Raw genomic sequence first — 21,870 nt, 5'->3', positions numbered from 1 at the left:
CCAGTGTCAGTTGCATCTCCTAACTTCCATGCTCTCCCGTGGCCTCATGGGATAGTAAAGTGTCCATCCAATGCTCACTTCAGAAAGCAGCTGATCCCGGTATTTTTCGCTTACTGTTTTCCGAATACTATGAATTCTGACATACTACTCACCTCACATACTGTTTTTTGCCTACTGAATGTTAGAGAAGTATGCAATTTTGGACGCAGCTGAAGTGTGGAGTGTTAGAGACTTTATGTACTCAACTGTGCAGCTTTAATTACGTAGCGAAGGGGGAGGGGCTATCAGACTCCGATTATGCATGACAAAATAACCTTATATAATACATACACTGGTTGAGTGCATAGCATAATAGCTCCTCATTTGGGACGCAGCTTTTCTCTTCCAGGGAAAACAAATAAATAAATACAGATGACATCATCCTGCACCAGACAGATTTTTGTTCAATCGGGTGCTCTCTAGAATGAGCATACTGGCTAATTGCTGTTTTCTTTAACACTGAAGTAATATTTATGTATTTATTTTCTTACCATGTTCTCATTAATGCTGGTGTAACATTTCTACGTGATATTGATGGTTTATTATATCACACAGAGTATTTACAGACATTATATTTTAGATCAATATTAACCAGTCAGTGAACCTCCACTGTTTTTGACCTCAGACTTTGTGTGTGGATTATAAAATCAAAAGTAAAACAATGTCTTCAAAAAGATACACTAACACATACAGAAATCTAGCTAAATGTATTAATAATTAATAACATGATATAATAATTTATTCTGAAAACGTAAAGTAATTCAACAGTGTACCTGATCACAGAAAAGCCCTAATATATTTACATCCGAGGCATGTATTATTATTTTAAGTCTCATTAATGTATATAAATTGTTCTTGTCACCCTCATCCTATGTATGTCTATTTTCACATGTACTGGGCTCGCCCTCACACACCTATAAACCGAAATAAACAGAGTATTTTAGACAGAAGTTGTCATGAAGTCTGACGCAGACACGGTGCAACTCGACGGTCTCTCTGAAGGCCGCAGTTCTTCTGTCGGCCGCTAGAGACACACTGGCGCTGCGGCGCACGACAGGTGACACCAATAGAGCGGCACGAGACCAGCAGAACATTTAGGAGGTATCTTTCATCTGTTATGTATGCAACGAGATGGACGTTTCTAAATAGTCATGGGTTCATTGTGGTTTAAATAAATGAAAACCACTTCCTCTGCTCATCTCAGTAAAGTGAGTATCTTTGGATTCTTTCCCATCGTGTTTTCTCATCTTCTATGATCTCTTAATCCTCCTGTTTTCTTCCACTATCCTTGTAAAGGATTTTTACAGCATTGCAGCAAGCGTGAGTTCAGCTTCCTATCATTAAAGTCGGATTGAGCGGATCCCAGTTCAGAAAACTCTCCTCACCTGTTGTCAGCCAGCACTGTACTGGTCAACCTAATCAGTATTTAATTCATAGTTATTAACTCAAGTTAAGACCAACACTGCCCATAATATACTGCAAATACAACGAGATGAATCCCGTCAGTGATGTCCGATTAGCGAATGAATCGTAATTCAGGTGAACCGATTCGCGACTCGGTCGTGTGAGGGATGACTACTGGAGTTAACATCATTTAATTTTGTTATTAAATGTTTGATCCATATTTAATGACAATCAAAAAAAAAAAACAAAAAAAAAAAACAAAAAAAAAAAAAAAAAAAAAAAAGCATATGACAAATATTTCAAAGGAATGTCTTCGGGAATGTTCATGGTCAACTCAGCCAATTAACTACATTAAATATAAGGTACATTAGGAGAACATAAGGTAGGTGGACTATTTCTTTCAAAAGGTTTATCCAAGAGTTTTGTGTATGACACACACACACACACCACTGTTCCTAATGGCTCTGATGTTTCTCTTCTCATCTGAGTTTCTTCCTCTTTTTTGTTTGGTTTAGTTCCAGCCCTCCAGGGTTTCACTTTAATAACGCCTACATTCACACCACACACACTTTAACATCTCACCTTCTCTCATTGTACGTACACACACACACACACACACACACACACACACACACACACACACACACACACTTGCTTTCAGCTCTCATAGCAAACCACGCTCTCCAGCAAAACAAACACTGGGTTAAAGTTCAAACTGTTGTGCTTCAGTTTGTTTTTAACCTCAGCTTGCAATACAAATTTACATGTAAACCTGATGAAACATGATTTCAGTGTGAAAACAACTAAACACAGGTTTTACACAAAACCGTGTAACTGAGAGTTCAGTAGTTCCTGATACTGTTGAATATCGTGTTAGTCATGCGTGATTGCACAGCAAATATAATAGATGCGTTGAACCCAAACTTCCTGTCGTTGCTTGTGTGTTTCCTGTGTGTGGGTTTGTAGCATCTGAGGTTATGCAGTGAGAAAGTTGCAGCTGTTACACACATACACACACACACACACACACACACAAACTGGTTCATCATCTCATTGACTATTAAAACGCAGACGGTCTGTGATCAGTATGTGTGATGAGTAGTGAACAGCACCTTTACAGACTCAAATCGCTTCAATTCTGGATTATATTTTGAAAGGTGAGTCTTTGCTGAAAATGATCGTCATTATTACAGCTTGTTTGCATAAGTGAGTGACTGATGTCCTGTCAAGATCATGTCATGTCGAGATCTGGACAGAGACATTAAAGTACATCCTCAAATCCACAGGAACTTAATGCTGTAATCTGCATTTTATATGTGAAGCTGCTGATATAAACAATATATTTATCAGAAAAACAAATGACAACCTGGACCTGTTTAGATGCATGTCTTCTGAAACACTAGAGTTTGCTGGGATTCATTACAGCGTGGGGATTTTTTAAATCCTGAACTCTAATCCAGAATTTCTTGGCACAGACCTTCAAGCCTGTTCTGATGGGTGTTGCTTATGGTTTTCCTGTAACTGATGATCAACATCCCAAAAATGAACCATCAAAAAGCAATTTATTCAAGGAGTGGGACATTCTCATTATAGAGTGCATTTTACAGAAACTGATGATTTAATTTAGTTCTTTAGAAAGAGAAGTGCTAAACTTTAGTCAGTGTTTAGGTGTACACTAGCATGTACAACTAACATTAAAAGGCACAACACTGACATTTTAGTTGTAGTTTTTAAATTTGCATTGGAAAAACTCTACTTTTATAATAAAATAAAAATAAAAAAATCAAGAAAACGCAAAAAAAAAAAAAAAAACTTGTTCAGCTTTGTAAAAAATCATTTTATTTTTCCTGGCAAGATAAAGAGAGAAAGGTGTGATTGTTTTTCTTTCAGAGTCTCAGTGCAGATTTCCACGCGGCGTTGCAAACGTTCTCCGCCTCGCCATCCTTCCAACCGTCACTTCCTGTCTTTGCTTTCAGATCGCTCTTATTTAAAATCGGCCAACCAACAAATATTGACAAGAAAAAACAAGACGCATGATGAATCCAACAGTTTTATCAGTAAATTTACCAGCAACGTCCTTACAAAAAATAAAAATAGCAAAACAAAAACTGCATGACAAGCCATAATCCAAATTTAAATTACGCATTTTGCTTCGATAGAATGTAAATGTGGTTCTATTTAAGTAACCAAAATTAGCAATAGCAGCAAAACTCAAAAATTAACCTTGTTGTAAAACTATATTTGATATAGTTTGTTGGATAAGCTGATTAAATCACTAAATATCAATATGGCATTAATATTTATCGGTACAAATACATTCATACACACACTCACAAGCGCGCGCACACATCGTTGGTCACAGTTTACAGGTCAATAGGGGTCCATAGGGAGTCAAGTGTAAGGTACCTTAAAACAATTAACAACCTATTAACGCAAAATACACATACGAAATGCGAATTAGGAAAAAAAAAAACACATGGCAATGACACTAACAAAACACACTTAAAAGCTCCCAACACAGCTACCGTTACACAAATCACACACACACAACCGAACACATACATAACGCAAGTCATGATCGTTATACTGTGGAGTTTCCTTTCCAGCTCCTTCGCAACGAGACCGAATCTCTCGAAATCACGACAAGAATAAACTACGGTGTGATTGAAATCTGTAAACTACGATGAGTTTCAACAGCGAACACTGACCAAGCCCAGGAAAAACTACAAGCCAACTACGCAAAGAAGTGAGAAGAAACGTCGGAAAATAAACGATACGGCATAAGAGACGCAAGCAGAGAATCGAGACGACAATCGGACAGAACGACGACAAAGCCGATGATGAGGATGATGATGAAAACTGTGAATTCATAGATGCTCCCTTACTAACGATCAAAAACACAAATTCGCGATAGCGCGCTAACCACATTTTTTTTAAGCTGAGATTGTTGTCGTTTCATCAGTACTAATTATTAAAAAAAGAGAAAAAAACGACGCTAGTCTTTCCTAGAGAGTCTCAGTGTTAAAGTTTGATTATGCTATTGCTACGGCAGCGCTTGTGCCGCAGGCCGCTCGTAGTTATTGCAACTTTATGTGCAAGTGTCTCTATGGTCAGTCTGAGTGTGAATGCGTTTGATTCTTATGCCTGGGATTAATTTGAGATTAAAAAAAGTTGTATAACAGTTGATGTCTAGCTTCCCTCCCTAATCTTAATCTTTTTAGCGATTATTCCCAGATAACTGTCTATACCTCCCTCCCGTTTAACCTACGACCTCCCTCCCGCTCTCTTAAGTTTGTTTTTCACTCTCCCTCGGTTACGCTATCTCTCGTCTTCCCTACGTTTTAAGGTTTATTCCCCGTGATTGGGTGCATTCTGCAGTAAACTAGAGGAGTCCCCTTCCCCCTCCCACCCACCCACCCACCCACCCTCATGGACACACAAAGGGCGTGGGATCTGTCCGTCAGGCGGAGCGGCCAATCGCGTCCCTCTCCCCCACGATCAGGGCAGTGCAATACACAGATGGATGAGTTCCCCCCTCCTAAAGGTTCAACTGAAAGAAAAGGAGAGAGAGAAAAATAAGAGCAAATTAGATTCGACAATTTTCACATTTGTTTCTTTCTTTCCACCGATAATTACACATATACCTAATCTTTTATACATTCTTCAATATCCCCTAAGTGACTGGGAAAATCAAGGCCACATAAGCAGCACCCAACGAGGCGACAGACCAGTCATCTGTTTGACCAACAATTTTTTTTTTTTTACCGATATTCACATTTAATCTGTTATCGATTTGACAATTCTTCTTTTTAACCTTCTGACCTAATCCTTTAGAAGCTCTTTAATATCCCATGATTGACTTTGTGCAAAAAAAGGCAACATAAGCAGCAATCATCAATAATGCGACAGACCAGTAATCTGTTTGACCAATAACTTGTTTTTTTTTTTACCGATATTTACATTTATTTAATATTATCGGTTTAACCGATAATTTTATTTTTAGCAAAAATACTTTCATAATTCATCTTTTATAAGTTCTTTGATATCACTCAAGTGACTGTGGGAAAATAACGGCTATATAATCAGCAGCTGTCAATAATGCAACATATCAGAAATGTGTTTGATCAGTAATTTAATAAATTTTCCAACTTTTAATATTGAATCTGTTGTTTTATCATTTCAATTTTAGATGCTGATATTATCTGACAAAATCTTCTATACTTAAACTGTTATCGGTTCTTTAACAGCACATCTTAACAATAACCATCAATTTGGTTTGTAAAACAATTGTATGTTGAAATTACATTAAACGTTATGCTAACATTATTCATTAGAAAATACACAGCATTAAGAGTAACACTTAGACTAAGCCCAAATCAAATATGGATCTAGATTTAAAAACCAGTTAGATGCAAAAATATAACGGCATGCATAGTGTTAGTATTTTTAAAATATTTATAGTAAATATAAATTTTACATTAATGAATATTATATAAATGAATATTGTTTTATGATACTATTTATAGTACATTTTTATTTTTGTAGCCAGAAAATAATTGTCAAAAAGCAGACGTAAAACATTAAAAAATGACTTTTGACATTTTTGGCTTTTGACTAAATGACATTAAAAAAAAAAAAAAAAATCTCTATGGCAGACTTGATCAGATTTTAATGCAAATAAACAGTAATGTATGACTATCAAAGGAAGTGCAGGCAGCTGAGCACAGATTATCTGGCATACACTGCAGTTGAGTAGAAACACCTACCAGCACTGTGTTTGTTTGTTTGTTGCAGCCATCACTAACCTGACAGCATGTGCTGTGTGTGAAGCAGAGGGGTGAGGTTACACGCCATAGCATGCAGAGAGGCGTTCCTTCAAGATGGGCGGGAACTGCTCCGAGAACTGCTGCCAGTTCTCCTCTCCGACCTGGTCCTTAAAACCATGTAGGATCTACACAGACACACAGCCTCATTCAACAACATGAGCAACATTTTACCACTATAAAGGGACAACGTGATGTAACAACTCCATGTGCGTCTAACCTTGTAGAACATGTCCCTCAGGTCATCTTTAGGGCTGACCCAGGAGGCCACGGCATCACAGAAGAAGATGAAGTCCTGAGGGAGAGACGGGTGAAAGGAAATGAGTGATGGAGGAGAGAGTAACATCATGGTCAGTCACAACGGAGTCAGAATAACAGAACTGACCTGGACCACTCCGCCAGGATTCACACCAATCATCACACAGATGCCTCTGAAGGCCGAGTCCTTTTCCTCATTATCTCTGATGTTTCGTAATGATGTGCACCTGCAAAAAATAAAAACTTTAACATTAATTAAGCCTGTCTTAAGAAAAGCATTAGCTGAAAATGGAAATAATGCAATTCTTAAATCAAACTAACTTGCTGGCAAAAGTTTGGTGTATAAGTCTCCTATATACTATGAACTGATTTAAATATATATTTAAAAATGTAATTCATTTCTGTGAATTTTCAGCATCATTACTCCAGTCTTCAGTGTCACATGATCCTTCAGAAATCATTCTCATATGCTGATTTGAAATCTCTGGACATGCTGACTCACCAGGGTCTGATGAACTGTTGCAACATGGGAGCCACTTCCTGTGGACAGACGTACCCCAGGCGACCAATCGTGATGGCTGTAAAGAGAGGTGGGAGGAGTTAAGGTTTGATTACTTATCAGTGTGAAATGTAAGTTATCATGTGCGGTCAGAGGTTGTACCCGTGTTCTCCAGCAGGGTTTTGGGAGTGTTTGGTCTGTTAATAATCTCCACCAAATGAGGAAGAACCAGAGCCACATACGGCTGCATCTCCACACCTACAACAACACAGTCGGATCAGTGACGTCAGCTGACCAATAATGATCACCTTACTGATGATAGATAATTCAACTCCCTCCAATGATGTCGAACAAACAATTATCACATTCTATGGTTCTAAATCGATGATGTCATTCTAAATCCTAATCCGTGTCATGATGTAACCCACACAGAATCAGTGTGATGATCCTCACCCATCTGCATGCAGATCTCTCCGATGGCCCAGGTTGCGTTGTTACAGACGGAGATGAACTCAGGGTTCAGATTCGTCCCCAGGATCGGCATGAACTCAGCTGAATACACATACAGCGTTACAGAGATGAATACATATGAATAAGTTAAGGGTGTATAAGCAGGTCAAACGCACACATCGTCTTACCGATGCAGGGTTTGACGTGTGGAAAACAGGCCTTGGTCAGATCACCCAGCAAAGCAAACGAGCTCTGCCTCACCTCAGGCATAGTGTCCTGCATATAAGAGAGTATCTCTTTAAATTTGCATTCATATCAATGAATCAGCCTAAATGTCTTATAATGCAGCAACAGATAATAAAATTATATACTTAAAATATTTAATTAAATATTAAAATAACAAAGAAAAGAAAACAAATATTAGTATTATATTGTAAATTTTTTAAATAAAAAAAAAATAAATAATAAAAGGGGTAGTTTAGTGCCATTATAAAGCTTGGAAGAACCAGGACGTTTTTCAGTATAACTCTGATTGCATTCGTCTGTAAGAAGACAGACATAAGCCCCTTTCACACTGCACGTCGGACCCGGAAAAATGCCGGAACATTGCCGGGTCGACTTCTGTGTGAAAGCAAACACGTCCCGGGATTTGATTCCGGGATGAAACCGGGTCGGGGACCTAGTAACATTGCCGGGTTCAGTCCCGGAATGAGCGCTGTGTGAACAAAAGCCAGATCTAATGCCGTGTCGTAGTGATGACGCACGTTATCGCGCGACTCTTTTAGCGTGTTTTGAAGGCAAATCAACGTTCGCGACGAAAAAATATGCGCAAACTGTAACGAAGCAGAGGTTAGTTAGTTCCTTACTTTCCGCGCTGAAGCTGAGATCGTTCACCAGCTTAAGTGAAAGTTAACGTGCCTAGTGTTTTCGACTCGTACATGACACGTCACACCCTGATATCACGTGTCTTCACGGGACCTTTACGGGTTGTGTGTGAATGCACGCACATATTCCGGGTAATCACTGGCAGTGTAAAAGAGCAAAATCTAGCGACCCGGGTACAAATGCCGGGACACATTACCCGTGTATTTGCCGGAAACGCAGTGTGAAAGGGGCTATATACACCTCGGATGGCTTGAGAGTGAGTAAATCATGGGCTAATTTTCATTTTTGGGTGAACTATCCCTTTAAATGTTAAAATAAATTTATGATATAGTAAACAATTCAATATTAATAATAAAGTTTAATAACTATAGTTCACTAAAATGAAATAAAACAATATTTACATAACACCGACAATAAAAACAAGTGTGTAATATAGTAAATAATTAAATAAAATAAATGTTAAAATACTAAATATTATTTATAAATATAGTTTATAAATGTATTCTATATAATAGTAAATGATACGTTAATTCAAATAATAAAAATATAAAATATTAACATAATTACACCAATAATATGAAACTAACAAATGTACAGTAAACAAAATACTAATTAAATATAAAAATAACTATTTAATATTAAAACATTTTATAAATAGTAAATAAATAATTGTTTATTATATATATATATATATATATATATATATATATATATATATATATATATATATATATAATATCTATATATATATATATATATATATATATAATAACTATTAAAATAATATTAACATAACACCAACTATATTAAATTCAATTCTAAACATATTTTTAGATAAAATATTAATTTTACATACTGTAACAACACATTTTTACTCTTTTACCTGCATACACTGGAACAGAAGGGTCATAATGTTGCTACGGGCAACCAGTTGGTCCACATGACCCCCGAGACCTTCGGCCAGACCGCTGAGCAGATCCAGAGCGACTATCATGAAGTCCTTATCTGGAGCCTCATACTGATCCGGCTGCTGGCTGTACATCTACACACACACACACACACACGTGGGTTAATGACTGTGGTCCAGTGATGTACATGTAGATGAGTATGAGCATGTGTGTGTTCTCACCATGGCCTGAGCGAGTGTTTTCTGCACCAGAGTAACACAGCGCTGATAGACGGGCTCACAGTACGGCAGGAAACCGCTCTGTAACGCCGTAGCCACAGACGACAAACACTACACAAACAAACACAGAATGGATGGATTTATTGTACATTTTCACTTTCAACTACAAATGTTATGACAATAACTTACAGTTATTCATGACAGTAAAGTGCATTCATATGTAGTCTTTCTTCACTTTGTTTTGAGTGTCTCACCTCCAGTAGAGGAAACAGGTCTTTATCCTCGTCTTTCAGTTCATTCCACTTCTGGATCAGAGGCGGCATCAGTTTCTGGATGTATTCCTGTTCACACACACAACATAAGATGTGACACTGAAGACTGGAGTAATGATGCTGAAAATTCAGCTTCCACCACAGAAATAAACTACTCTTTAAAATATACTTGCATAGGAAACAGTCATTTTTAAGTGTAACATTTCACAACATGACTGTTTTCTTAAAGTGTTTTTCATCAGCAGTTTCCATGAGCATAAGAGGCTTCTCTCAAAAACATAAAAAAATAATAATAATTTTGGTAGTGTATGAAAACTGAAAATTGGTTTCAAGTGACAGTTTGCAAAAAGGCACATTTTAGTAAATAAATAACTTCACTGAGCGGCAGAAACTCTAATTACCGGTTGGTTCAGATGATGTCCGACGGAGTCTGCCAGGGTGCCGATGGCATCGTAGAGGATGAGCAGGTTCTTGTGTTGATATTTCCCGAACGCAAACACCAGAGTGTCCAAAATGAAACTGAGGTACGGAACCAGCTCCGTACACGCCTCCTCCTCCAGAGTCGCAAACGCACTGAGAACATTACAGCGTTACTTAAATACTTCATCAATAAAAATTGAAGGTGTGAATTTCATACATACACACACACCTGCATGCGGCCTCCTGCACTCTCTTGTTGCCGTCTAGGATGCGTTTGAGCAGTTCTGTCATGAGCGGTTTGAGGTGGGCGTCCGGCGGCTGGCTCACCACCCAGTGTGCGTAGCGGCTGAGCGTCCAGCAGGCGATGGAGCGAACCAGAGCCTTCTTATCACACAGACACTGGATCAGGTGCGGGATGAGCTCGGGCAGGTACTGCACCATACCCTGCATGCAGCCTGACAGAAAGAGACAGGATTGGTTAACACCCAGTAATTAGTGAATTCATTCTGTGTGTGAGACACACACCTTCAGCGATGGCTCCCAGAACCAGTATCCCAGACTCTTTGATGACCCAGTCCGGGTGGAACAGCAAACCCTTCAGCAGCGGCAGCAGGTGCGGCAACAGGTCGTCCCGAAAGACGTTAGCCAACACGTCCAGCGCCGCCGCAGAGCACTTCCCTGGAAACACACACAAAAATATACACATCTATTATATACACGTTTACAGCAAGCATGCTCTGACCGGTCTGTTTACTCACGTAGGTTCCAGTCAGACAGTGTGTCGTCGTCATCATCCTCATCGTCATCGATGTCCTCTCCTTCCTCCCCCTCTCCTCCCTCGTGCTGCAGCGTGACGGTACGCGACTTGTGGAAGCGAGGCTTGATGTCCTGCTCGCTGTCAGGAACGTTGTCGTCTTCCTCCACGTCACCCTGAGACACAGAGAGAGAGAGAGACTACAGCTGCATTCACATTCACACGCTCCCTACACAGCGCTCGCTGCTCATAAATCAGTAGGGCTGGGTAACAAAATTAAGTTTCTGAAATTTCTCAAAGAAATCCGTTCCTAAAATCCAAATTTTGTAGATCTAGAAATATCTTTCTATTGAATTTTCTTCTTGGGTGGCATGCAAAAACAAACAAGCAACACAACCAGTGTAGTCTGATTCACAAACAAATGATTGTTTTGACTCATATGAACGATTCTAGTAAATCAAAAACACACCACTGTAGCCCAAATCCGAATCAGTGTGTCAGTTAAAACTAAAACTATTAACTAAAAATAATTTTCAGTTATTGAAATGAAGCTGAAATGAAAATACAAATAGTAAAATATATTTTAAAAAAAATAGTAATTAAAAAAAAAAATCAATATTGCCTTGGCATACTGAAATAACTTTAAGCACTAAAATTAGTCAATTTAAAACTTTAATAAAGCTAAATATAAATGAGAAATGCACAAAATTATTATTGCCTTGGGTACTTACTAAAATTAGTACAACTGAAATAAAGCAAAATAGAATAAAAAAAAAAAGCACAACAAAATCACAAATTAAATAAAAACTGAAAATATAATAATAAAAGCCAATTAACAATATTAATAAATACTATAAAAGTATAAAAATAAAAAATAAGAATATGTTAGCAAAACGTAGATTAAAACCAAAACACAAATGAATCTGTCTGCTTGTGACTACAAATTTAACTAATGCAGTAAACATGATTTGATTCAAAAGATTCAATCCCAGACTCGTGTCTCATATATGGTGACTCACCTTCAGTAAAATGATGTCAATCTCAGAATACTTCATTCCGTTCACCAGGATGGGGATGAGTCTGTGGAGAAACACATTAATACTAGATCACCTTCTCTCAGACAGAGGCTTCATTTGTGTGTGTTCAGGTTATGCTCAGATGTGTGTGTGGTGATGATGGCCTGCAGTACTCACTGGACCAGGTGTCCTGACAGAGCCTCTTTACAGATGGGCTGCTCCGCCAGAGTCAGCCAGAATTCACACGCCTCCAGCGACACGTTCTCATCCGCGTCCTGAGTGCGCTGCAGCATGTACTGCAGAGAGACACAGACCAGATTTAAAACTCCTACAATAGCTCTAAGTGACAGTAAGACATCAGATGTTTGTGTTTCCATCACCTGTATGATGCTGTGCATGTGTGGAATCAGGCGGTCGATTCGGACCTCCAACAGCATGACCAGAGCTCTGCACACGTTCTTCCTCACCTCGCAGTCTTCATCACCCGCCAACGCAAAGAGAGACTGAAAACAAAAAACACACAGTACAGATGAACTCAAATAACTATGGATTCATGGGTCACCATGAGCTGGACTGTAGCGTTTACGATGTGCTAGGCTGCCAAAAAAGCGTGCTTTCTAGGACAATCTTGATTTGACAAACTTTAGAAGTGTTATTCTTTGTTTGATATTCAGAAGTTGAGGAAGAGTCTACATCAAACACAATGAAGTACACAAAATCTGTATCTAATGCTTATTATTTTATGTGCATGTGTGCATATATATATATATATATATATATATATATATATATATATATATATATATATATATATATATGAGTTCTTTTAATAAATATTGAATTATATATAAAAACAAAAATACAGGGCAACATTATGTGCATTTAAAAAAAATTAAATAAAATAGATTTTATATTTGGGGGGGTATTGTTTGTATACACATACACCCTATCAGCTGCAAATTTAAAACTACAATAAGAGCATGAAATTACTTTTCGAATAACTTTTTGGTGGAACTATACGCTGGAGGTCAACTCACCTCTATGAATGTGTCGATGTTGTCCATGAGAGCCTGAGCCCTGCCAATAATGAACTGATTCACACACGCTATGGCATGAGACCTGTACAGAGAGAGAGAATCAATACGACGGAACTCATTATCAAACACAGACAGCATTCAGCGAGAGATATGTGTGGTTCTTCACCTGATCTTGGGGCTGCAGTGTTTGAAGAACTGCAGGAATTTGGGGATCATGATGTTGAGGGGTCGATTCAGAGCGTCACTGTCCAGCAGTTCAGACGAGTCCTCACAGATCTTCTGCAGCGCACCAAAAGACCCCTGTACACACACTTCTCTTAGTAATCCCACTGCATTATGGGTTTATAATAGATAAATGAGGAATATTTGTACAAACTCAAACAACTGTTAAAGTGGCACTTATCACCCAATCTTCATAAAAGTTTTCATGCTTCTTTAGTATCATATATCACGTGCTAAATTCATAATTTCATGAAGTTTGGTTTAGGAATTTTGAGTATATCTAGTCATAATTTTATAATTACTATTTTATAGCCATCTAAAAACTAAAAGATATTGATCCAGGACGTCCAGAGACTTCTACTTCACTAGTTTTAGTGAGGTTGTTCAAAAAAACCTAGAATTAGTTCGAAAAAGTAGTTCTGTAAGCAATCTCAAATATTTACTGTGTACTTTTTTTAAACATATAGCATGCAAACATCAAAATTAAACAATATAACCTAGTGTGAAATTCTGTCAAAGTACTGCCATTATTACTTAGTAAACAATTCATATTACTTTTTAATGCTGCAGTCTAATTATAAACTAGTCACGTGAAAACAAGTTACATATTTTTAAAAAGAATTTATAAAAACAAAATCAGTTCTGGCACACCTGTATGATATTAACTGATGTCTACTCACTACATGTTATAGTCCTGAAAACACGAAACTTAACTGTGTGTAAACATGCAATCAAAGCACATACTCAGAGTTGTGAGTGTTTTACCTCGCAGGTGTTGTAATCTTCTGAGTTGAGGAGGTTGCAGAGCTGAGGCAGCAGCTCAGGCCATGTCTGCAGCTCCCCTTTAGATGCGATAGTAGTGATGAGAATACCTGTGGACCCAAATTCAATTCAATTATTATTATTATTTTATTTAATCTATTACAGTCTATCCCACTCATCTCCGGGTTCAGACTGACCGATGGTGGCGCGGATGAGCGGGGACGGGTCTCCGATGTTGTTGAGACACTCTCTCTTGATGAAGTCGGCCACGGCCGGAGGGAAGTTCTGGTAGTGAGCCTTCACATTGTTCTTGAGAATCAGGCCGCTCAGAGAACGTGTGGGCTCGTCTGCAGAGACACAGAGGTGTGCCTTTAGATGAGTGACAGGAGAGCGTGTGTGACATTGAGGCAGATGATGCATGATGGGATATTACAGACCTTCAGATTTGAGGCTGGTGAGGACGAAGATGAGATAGTTGTTGAAGTCGGGAAACTGATTCAGCTGCTCCAGTTTCTAATGAAAGAGTGAAAACATTAGGATAAATTCAATAAAAAACACAGAAAGAAGACATCTGATCTCAGACCAGTTATGTAAACAAAAAAGATCCTTTACCACTAAAATAGGAAGATATACCGAAATCAATATCTGCACTGATTTTGCAGCCATTGATTAATAAACATTCATCATGAATTTAGTGAAAAAAGTAATACACTTTTAACAGACTATTACAACTCCGCAAGTACACCGAGTAGTTTTTCTGATTTAAACATTAAATATTATTTACTGTGTGATTTAATCAATAAATGAATTCAACAAATCATCTGGATCATCATCATTTACGTTTTAAAGTTTTAGGAACAAATATGAAGATAAACATTGCAGTTTATTAATATAAATCGTTATATTGGTGCACATGAAAGAAATTATTAAATATTACTTTATACATTTTGAATCTGCATGGCAACAATGAGTGTTTGGTTAAAATGGTGCTTGAATTTTTAGAGCATCTACACACTACCAATCAAACGTTTGGGGTCAGTACGATTTTTTTTTTATGTACAGTTAAAAAACAACAACAAAAAAAACAGTAATATTGTGAAATATTATTACAATTTAAAACAACGGTTTTCTATTTAAATATATATTTAAATGTAATTTATTTCTGTGATCAAAGCTGAATTTTCAGCATCATTCCTCCAGTCTTCAGTGTCACATGATCCTTCAGACATCATTCTAATATGCTGCTTTGCTGCTCAAGAAACATTTATTATTGTTATCATATTTTTCATATTTCATATTTTTGTGGAAGCAAAATAATTGGAAATAAACTCAAATAAAAGGTTTAAATTCATACTTTAAAAGTATTAAATTCATTTAAAATAAATAACACTGACCCCAAATTTATAAACAGCAGCATATACTATTAAGTCAACATAATTTGTATCAAAAAGATTTATTTTGAGCATATAACCCATCACTAGAAATCTGACACACATTTCAACATTCGTCCAGTCGTGACAGCTCAAATTCACTTTATATTTGGAGATAACCTGGATAAATAATCTTTGAAGGCAAATAACTGATCATAACGCTAGTGTAGTGATGTAAGGGATGTGCACACACCTCTTGAACGGCTCTCTGTGTGGCCGTATCCGGAGACTGAGAGTCCTTCAACAGCTGCAGCACCTGCTGTAAACCCTGTTCATCCGGCTGCCACTCCATCCTGAGCTACACACACAAACACAGAGGACAAAAAGAAAGAAAGAATCGAAGTGAGCAAATAACACACTTAACTATCATCCACAGACAACGCATCCGGACCAAATCCCCAGTTCGAAATGTTTACTTTTTGAAGCCAGGGCTAAATCTACGGTGCGCACCTGCAGCTTCAGTTCTCATCTGATCTGGTTTAGTGGGATCGAGGCAGACGAGAGAGAGGACGTGTGAGGAGGCTGTGATGTGTGACTTACGTGTGGGCCATGTGTGAATGCAAGCTTATCTTCAGTGGGTCTGCATACACTCAGGAAGACGCTTCAGTTTTGCATTTCTCTCATTTAATATCAATTGTTTTACTGCATACTATTTTAAGTGATGAGATGAATTCGAGAATGTCTACGGCAAACAAACCTGAAAAATGTTCTCCAGTATGATTTAAAATATTTTAAAGTGTCACTCATTTTTGTTTAGTCAATAATCTTTCAGTCTGTCATTAAGTTGCTTTGTTTTTCATTTTTCAAGTTCAAATGTGTCTATGCATACTTTTTTGGTATGATACATAACTTTTAAAAGGTAGTGCATATTGTTACAAAAGATTTCTATTTTAAGTAAATGCTGTTCTTTTTAAAACTTTTTATTCATCAGAGAATCCTGAAAAAAACATCACAGTTTCCAGAAAAATATTAAGCAGCAAAAACTGTTTCTAACATTAATAAATAAATCATCATGAGAATGATTTCTGAAGATCATGTGACAATGAAGACTGGGGTGATGATGCTGATGAAAATTCAGCTTTGCATCACAGGAATAAATTATATTTTAAAGTATATTAAATTAGAAAACAGCTATTTTAAATTGCAATATTATTTCACAATTTTACATTTTTTTCTGTATTTTTGAATCAATAAATGCAGTATTGATGAGCAGAAGAGACGTCTTTAAAAAACATTCTTACTGATCCCAAACTTCTGAACGACAGTGTATGTTTGTGAGTGTGTGTGTACTCTGTGTGTAGAAAAAAAACACAATAAACCCCTGTGTGTGTGTGTGTGTGTGTGTGTGTAGGCCGTGTGTGTTTACGCATCCCGGTTTAACCCAATTCCCCAGCTCACATCAGCCGCGTTAACCGATCACACATGAAATAAAACGCACTAAACCCTGTGCATGTGTGTGATGAGTGTGTGTAACTGTGCGGTATAAACATACACACAGACGCTGATGTAGCCGGTAGCCGCTAGCCGCTGTGCTAACCCGCCAAACGCGCTCACCTTCAGTCAGTGGACCTCTCTCTCTCTCTGTGTGTGTGTGTGTGTGTATCTTTCCCTGCCGCTGCACAAGCGCTGATGGCCGTCGGGTCGCGGTAACGGATGGCTCGCCGCGGGTCTCTTCGGGATTTAATCGAAGGGTTTGCTGTTATTCTTCTTTCACCGGCGGCGCCTGATGCATGGCGGACGCGTTAATCGCGCGGTGTGGATCTGAGCGGCTTCCGTAGCGTGACGCAGACGTCATGTCTTATTAACATAAAACCCAAAGAAACTCTTACTTTACAAGTGTTATATTAATATATTAAATGTAAAGGTAAATATCTTGACTAACACACATTATTTATGATCTATATTGCGTTTATGGGGGATATAACTTAAGTTTAGATGTCTGTAATTCCTCCTGTGACCTGTAGGTGGAGACAAAGGTAAAGTAAATAACGGGTCATTCAGGTTCATTCTCCTCCAGCGAGGTATCATGGTGTCACATGGTACTTTGATATACTACTAATTTGTGATCACCATATTCATATGTTTTTGCATGGTACTCCATCGTACTCAGAGAATACCATGGTATTATCATCATGGTTGCGTTCAAAACTATAGCCTACTTACTGCATACTGCATACTGCACTGTAAACACTGAATGCTCCCTACTATTAAAAAAGGTCATAAGTCACATTGAGTTCAGTGATCGGTGAACAGTTATAATTTTGGGGGCAAACAAATCTGCTATTTTGAATTTTAATTAAAAAATATATATATAAAAAATTAAGAATTTATATTCAGTTTTATTATTTCAAATGAAAAATTAAGGGAAGAAAGATATGTATATCTTTGAGAGCACTGCATTGTGGGCATACAGTGTCCGTTGTGGTCTGTTCTACTGTATTTTGCACATATTGTTAATTGTAATAGATCATCTGTGTATTTTATTCAGATTAATTTGCATAATGTGCTGAATACAATATTTTTCTAATATACATTTATAATTCAAATGTGCACTCTATAAGCTTTATATTAAAATGATCCTAGAATGCACATGACACCAATCTGTATCGCAATCAAAACTTTATTTCAGTTTGCTGTTATTAAATCACTGACCACTGAAGAGAATCACAAGAACAGAGATGAGCAGTTTTTAAATAGACTGACAAATAGGCTCTTCGCTTTGGCTTAAATCTGCATTACATACATTTTTGATACACAGATATTTTCGGTATTTCATAGGAACAACTTTCAACAAACTCTCCACCTTCATTCTTCACATATAGGAAGGTTGGAGTGGAAGCAGAAGGGCGGAGGGAAATGGGATCACACAGTCCTTTAACATAATGAACTGATTTCGCTCTTACTGCAGCCCCATTTACAGCAGGCATTGGACAGCCCAACGACCACGTCCCGCCCCTTCCTGTCTGACGTGCGCAAGGCCTCCAGCACTTCCTCTGAGATGAGTGAGCGGGCGGGGCGGCTGAACACGGGGCTCTCCTGGCCCTCTCCTGCCCAGACAGGGGTCTCTGCGTCGGGACGGGGTCTGTATGACAGTCCAGGGATGAGAGGGTTGGCGATCCAGCTGTCAGAGGCCTCGTCGTCATGAGCAGAGAGCAGATCACTGGACAGATCACCTGATCAAAGAACAACACAACAAAAATATGTCACTATTATTGTTGCTCAGAGTTAGTGGTAGTGATGCAAACAAACCCTAGTATTAAACTTAAGCACTCATCATGCAGAGTTAATGTGCACTGAATGACGAACATGAGCCACAGAGACCAGAATATCACAAAAACTTGAGGTGAGACACTTTTGGCAAAGTAAACAACCATCTAGCAACCACCCCAAACACCCTAGCAACAGCATAGCAACACCCTGCCAACCAGCAGCATCATATCAGGTCATTTTACACACACACACACACATATATACCATAAAACCATTTTAATTAATAACTTAAATTAACTTAAAAAAAAGATTTAGACTTGCACTCTATTCATTTACTAACTGCTTGTTTTCTTAAAAAAAAAATCTTAAAAAACAGCTTCTCTAATCTTTTTGTATTCTATCTATTTGTTTTCTATTTATTATACAATTAACAAAAGCAAAAAAAGGCCTCTAACACTAGCTTGCTCTACTGTCTATTCTATGTTTTCTTTTTATTTATTATATATTTTTTTAAACAAACCTTGCTACGTGTACTGTGTTAAGCTAACTAAGACTTGTTATAGCGCTTGCATATCATTGCTTTCTTGTTGATTTCGATTGCTTCCATTATCAAAATTATTAATATTATCAGGATAAAACCTCCTGCTAAATGTCTAAATGTAACTGTAACTTAATTATTAATAATGTTTAATAATAATAATAGAGTATACATACATGCATACATATTTGTATATAAATAAATAAATAAAATAACAATTTAATGAATAATGATTTAATTACTTAATAATATAAGGTATTATTAAATCATATTTTTTTATTGTTGAACTCTAAAAATCATTTAGTTTTATTCTTTTTTTAAAGAAAGTTAAAATAACTTACATAAAAATAGGTTTGTGGATTACATGTTGTTCAAATTGCCCTCTAAATGTATGTGTATTATCTAAAATAATAATAATTTTTAAAAAAATTAAATGACATGTGGCTCAATTTGTCCTCTAAATGTATACGTATTATCAATAATAATAATAATAATAATAATAATAAAATTGAATGACATGTGGTTCAATTTGCCCTCTAAATGTATCAATAATAATTATTATTAAATAAATAATGTATGTTTTATTGTTGTAGCCTAATAGTCACTTAATTATTATTGTGTCAAAATAATAATAACAACTCAAAGCTATGCAGAAGCACAATTAAATACATTTTATTTATAAATGTGTTGTATAAAAGCCGTCATTTATGGAAGGAAAATTGGTTCCCCTAAATCTGTGTGTATTGTATTGGAATTAACAAATATACAGTAAACAAAACTCCTGATTTTTTTTTTTTAAGTTCATATCTGACTCTCACATCTGTCTCATACCTGAAACATCCAGAGACCTCCTCCACCGCGAGCCTCCGCAGGTGAAGATGACCGCCCGGATGAACTCCCTGCCGCACAGCTTCACTCCGTACATCGGGTGTCCGTCTGTGGCCTGAGCGCCGCGCAGCAGCGCCGCCAGCAGGCCGAGTGTGAGAACTGCAGCTTTACACATGACGATGAGATGAGAGTGAAAGCTCTGAAAGCGTTTCTCAGTGGTCCTTTCTTGGTTTGAAAGATGCTCTAACCTCTCATCGCCGAGGTGTGTCTTTTATAGGGGCTCATGGAGCCTGCGCTGGTTGCGTGTCAGTCAGATTGACCGTGATAGCAGGGCAGAGACCTTTAGGAAGACAAAGGCCCGGCCCAGCGCCTCTATAATGAGCCTGTGCACCTCTGTGGAGGTTATGGCCAACACAGCGACCTTATCTCATCACTCCTGACCTTTTTGTCATTATACACACTGTTGAATCACATAATGTTGAATAAATAATAAACTTTCTTGCACACACTAATAAAAGTGCTGCACTTTCAGTTAGATGCATGCAAATACCCACATTATGGGTCTTTAGGATTCATAGATGCTTTTCTAAACCCAGTTTATTATATTTTACCTTAATGCCAAATTGTTCAATCCTCTGTTTTTAGCCTTTTTTGACATGCATACATACATACATGAATAATAATAATTAATATTATTATTATACTTAATGGGATAGTTTACCAAAAAATGAAAATTCTGTCATTAATTACTCACCCTTGTGTCATTCCAAATGTGTAAAATCTTAATTTATCTTCGGAACACAAATTAAGACATTTTTGAGGAAATATAGCTTTCTGACCCTGCATAGACAGCAACACAACTGACACGTGCAAGGCCCAGAAAGGTAGTAAGGACATCATCAAAATAGTCCTTGTGACATCAGTGGTTCAACCGTATTGTAATGAAGCTACGAGAATAATTTTTGTGTGGAAAGAAAACAAAAATAACAGCTTTATTCAACAATTTATTCTCTTCCGTGTCAGTCTCTGCGGCCAGTCACATGAGTAGCATGACGCACACCTGTGAAGATGCTGATGCAGGAGCCCATCTCTCTTAGTTCATCGTATGTATGATGATGCAAAAGTACTCAAAAAGTATTCTCGTAGCTTCATTACAATACGGTTGAACCACTGATGTCACAAGGACTATTTTGATGATGTCCTTACTACCTTTCTAGGCCTTGAACGTGTCAGTTGCATTGCTGTCTATGCAGGGTCAGAAAGCTCTCGGATTTCATCCAAAATATCTTAATTTGTGTTCCGAAGATGAACGAAGATCTTACAGGTTTGGAACAACATGAAGGTGAGTAATTCATGACAGAATTTTCATTTTTGAGTGAACTATCCCTTTAAGCAAAAATAATGTATATATAAACTGTTGATGAAACATTATATATGGTACACTTTGACCACAGATTCAGTTTTGTAATGAACAGAAAACTGTATACTATCATGCAAATCTGTTACATGGGAATAATTAAAATATAATAATCGACCCTGTGTGGGGTCATGAAAATAACATAAACCAAGACCCAGATACTGAGTAATTAGAGCCAGATTTCACATTTGAGGTAATACAATGCTACTGTCTGATTTCATATTCATATACCATAGAATGTCAATGAAACATCGTCAATAGACAATAAAGAGTTAAAGAACAGTAAAAATATGCAGCGCATGCTGGGTTAGCTGTCCTCTCGTGACTCAAGGTGCCCAGATGACATTTCAAACAGATAAGAAGAGGATATGGATGCGAGAACTGATGTGTGTGTGGTTATTAAGAGTCCCAGCACCTCAGAAACCGGCTCATGAGAGTATCAGCAAAAACCTGTTTCTTCATAATCATACAGTCATGAGA

General features: G+C 37.4%; 2 protein-coding genes and 1 long non-coding RNA gene across 3 annotated transcripts; 1 reads left to right on the top strand and 2 right to left on the bottom strand.

The window, feature by feature from the left end:
- Positions 1-2,396: 2,396 nt before the first annotated feature.
- LOC122146099 lies at positions 2,397-6,900 on the top strand. Its single transcript, XR_006160786.1, has 2 exons — positions 2,397-2,600; positions 6,238-6,900. It is a non-coding gene; the product is annotated as an uncharacterized LOC122146099 (long non-coding RNA).
- Positions 3,481-17,181, bottom strand: LOC109066713 (transportin-2-like). Its single transcript, XM_042763475.1, has 25 exons — positions 16,952-17,181; positions 15,591-15,695; positions 14,405-14,480; positions 14,165-14,314; positions 13,971-14,077; positions 13,150-13,283; positions 12,984-13,065; positions 12,327-12,449; positions 12,124-12,242; positions 11,950-12,010; positions 10,935-11,106; positions 10,702-10,854; positions 10,406-10,631; positions 10,158-10,329; positions 9,739-9,825; positions 9,488-9,595; positions 9,242-9,400; positions 7,662-7,749; positions 7,477-7,575; positions 7,186-7,281; positions 7,027-7,102; positions 6,652-6,751; positions 6,487-6,561; positions 6,249-6,394; positions 3,481-4,993 (listed from the first exon to the last, which is right to left on the bottom strand). The coding sequence occupies exons 2-24, from the start codon at positions 15,687-15,689 to the stop codon at positions 6,287-6,289; spliced, it is 2,670 nt and encodes an 889-aa protein (XP_042619409.1). The 5' UTR covers positions 15,690-15,695; positions 16,952-17,181; the 3' UTR covers positions 3,481-4,993; positions 6,249-6,286.
- An 816-nt stretch (positions 17,182-17,997) lies between these two features.
- On the bottom strand, positions 17,998-20,562 carry LOC109066718 (relaxin-3-like). The gene is made up of 2 exons (XM_019083746.2): positions 19,977-20,562; positions 17,998-18,570 (listed from the first exon to the last, which is right to left on the bottom strand). Exons 1-2 carry the CDS (start codon positions 20,146-20,148, stop codon positions 18,272-18,274), a joined length of 471 nt encoding a protein of 156 aa, XP_018939291.1. The 5' UTR covers positions 20,149-20,562; the 3' UTR covers positions 17,998-18,271.
- Between the last annotated feature and the right edge of the window lie 1,308 nt (positions 20,563-21,870).

This window comes from Cyprinus carpio, chromosome A1, assembly GCF_018340385.1.
Source record: "Cyprinus carpio isolate SPL01 chromosome A1, ASM1834038v1, whole genome shotgun sequence".
Lineage (NCBI taxonomy): Eukaryota > Metazoa > Chordata > Actinopteri > Cypriniformes > Cyprinidae > Cyprinus > Cyprinus carpio.
Note: the sequence above shows the minus strand (reverse complement) of the source record. Positions and strands in the feature narration are given on the sequence as shown.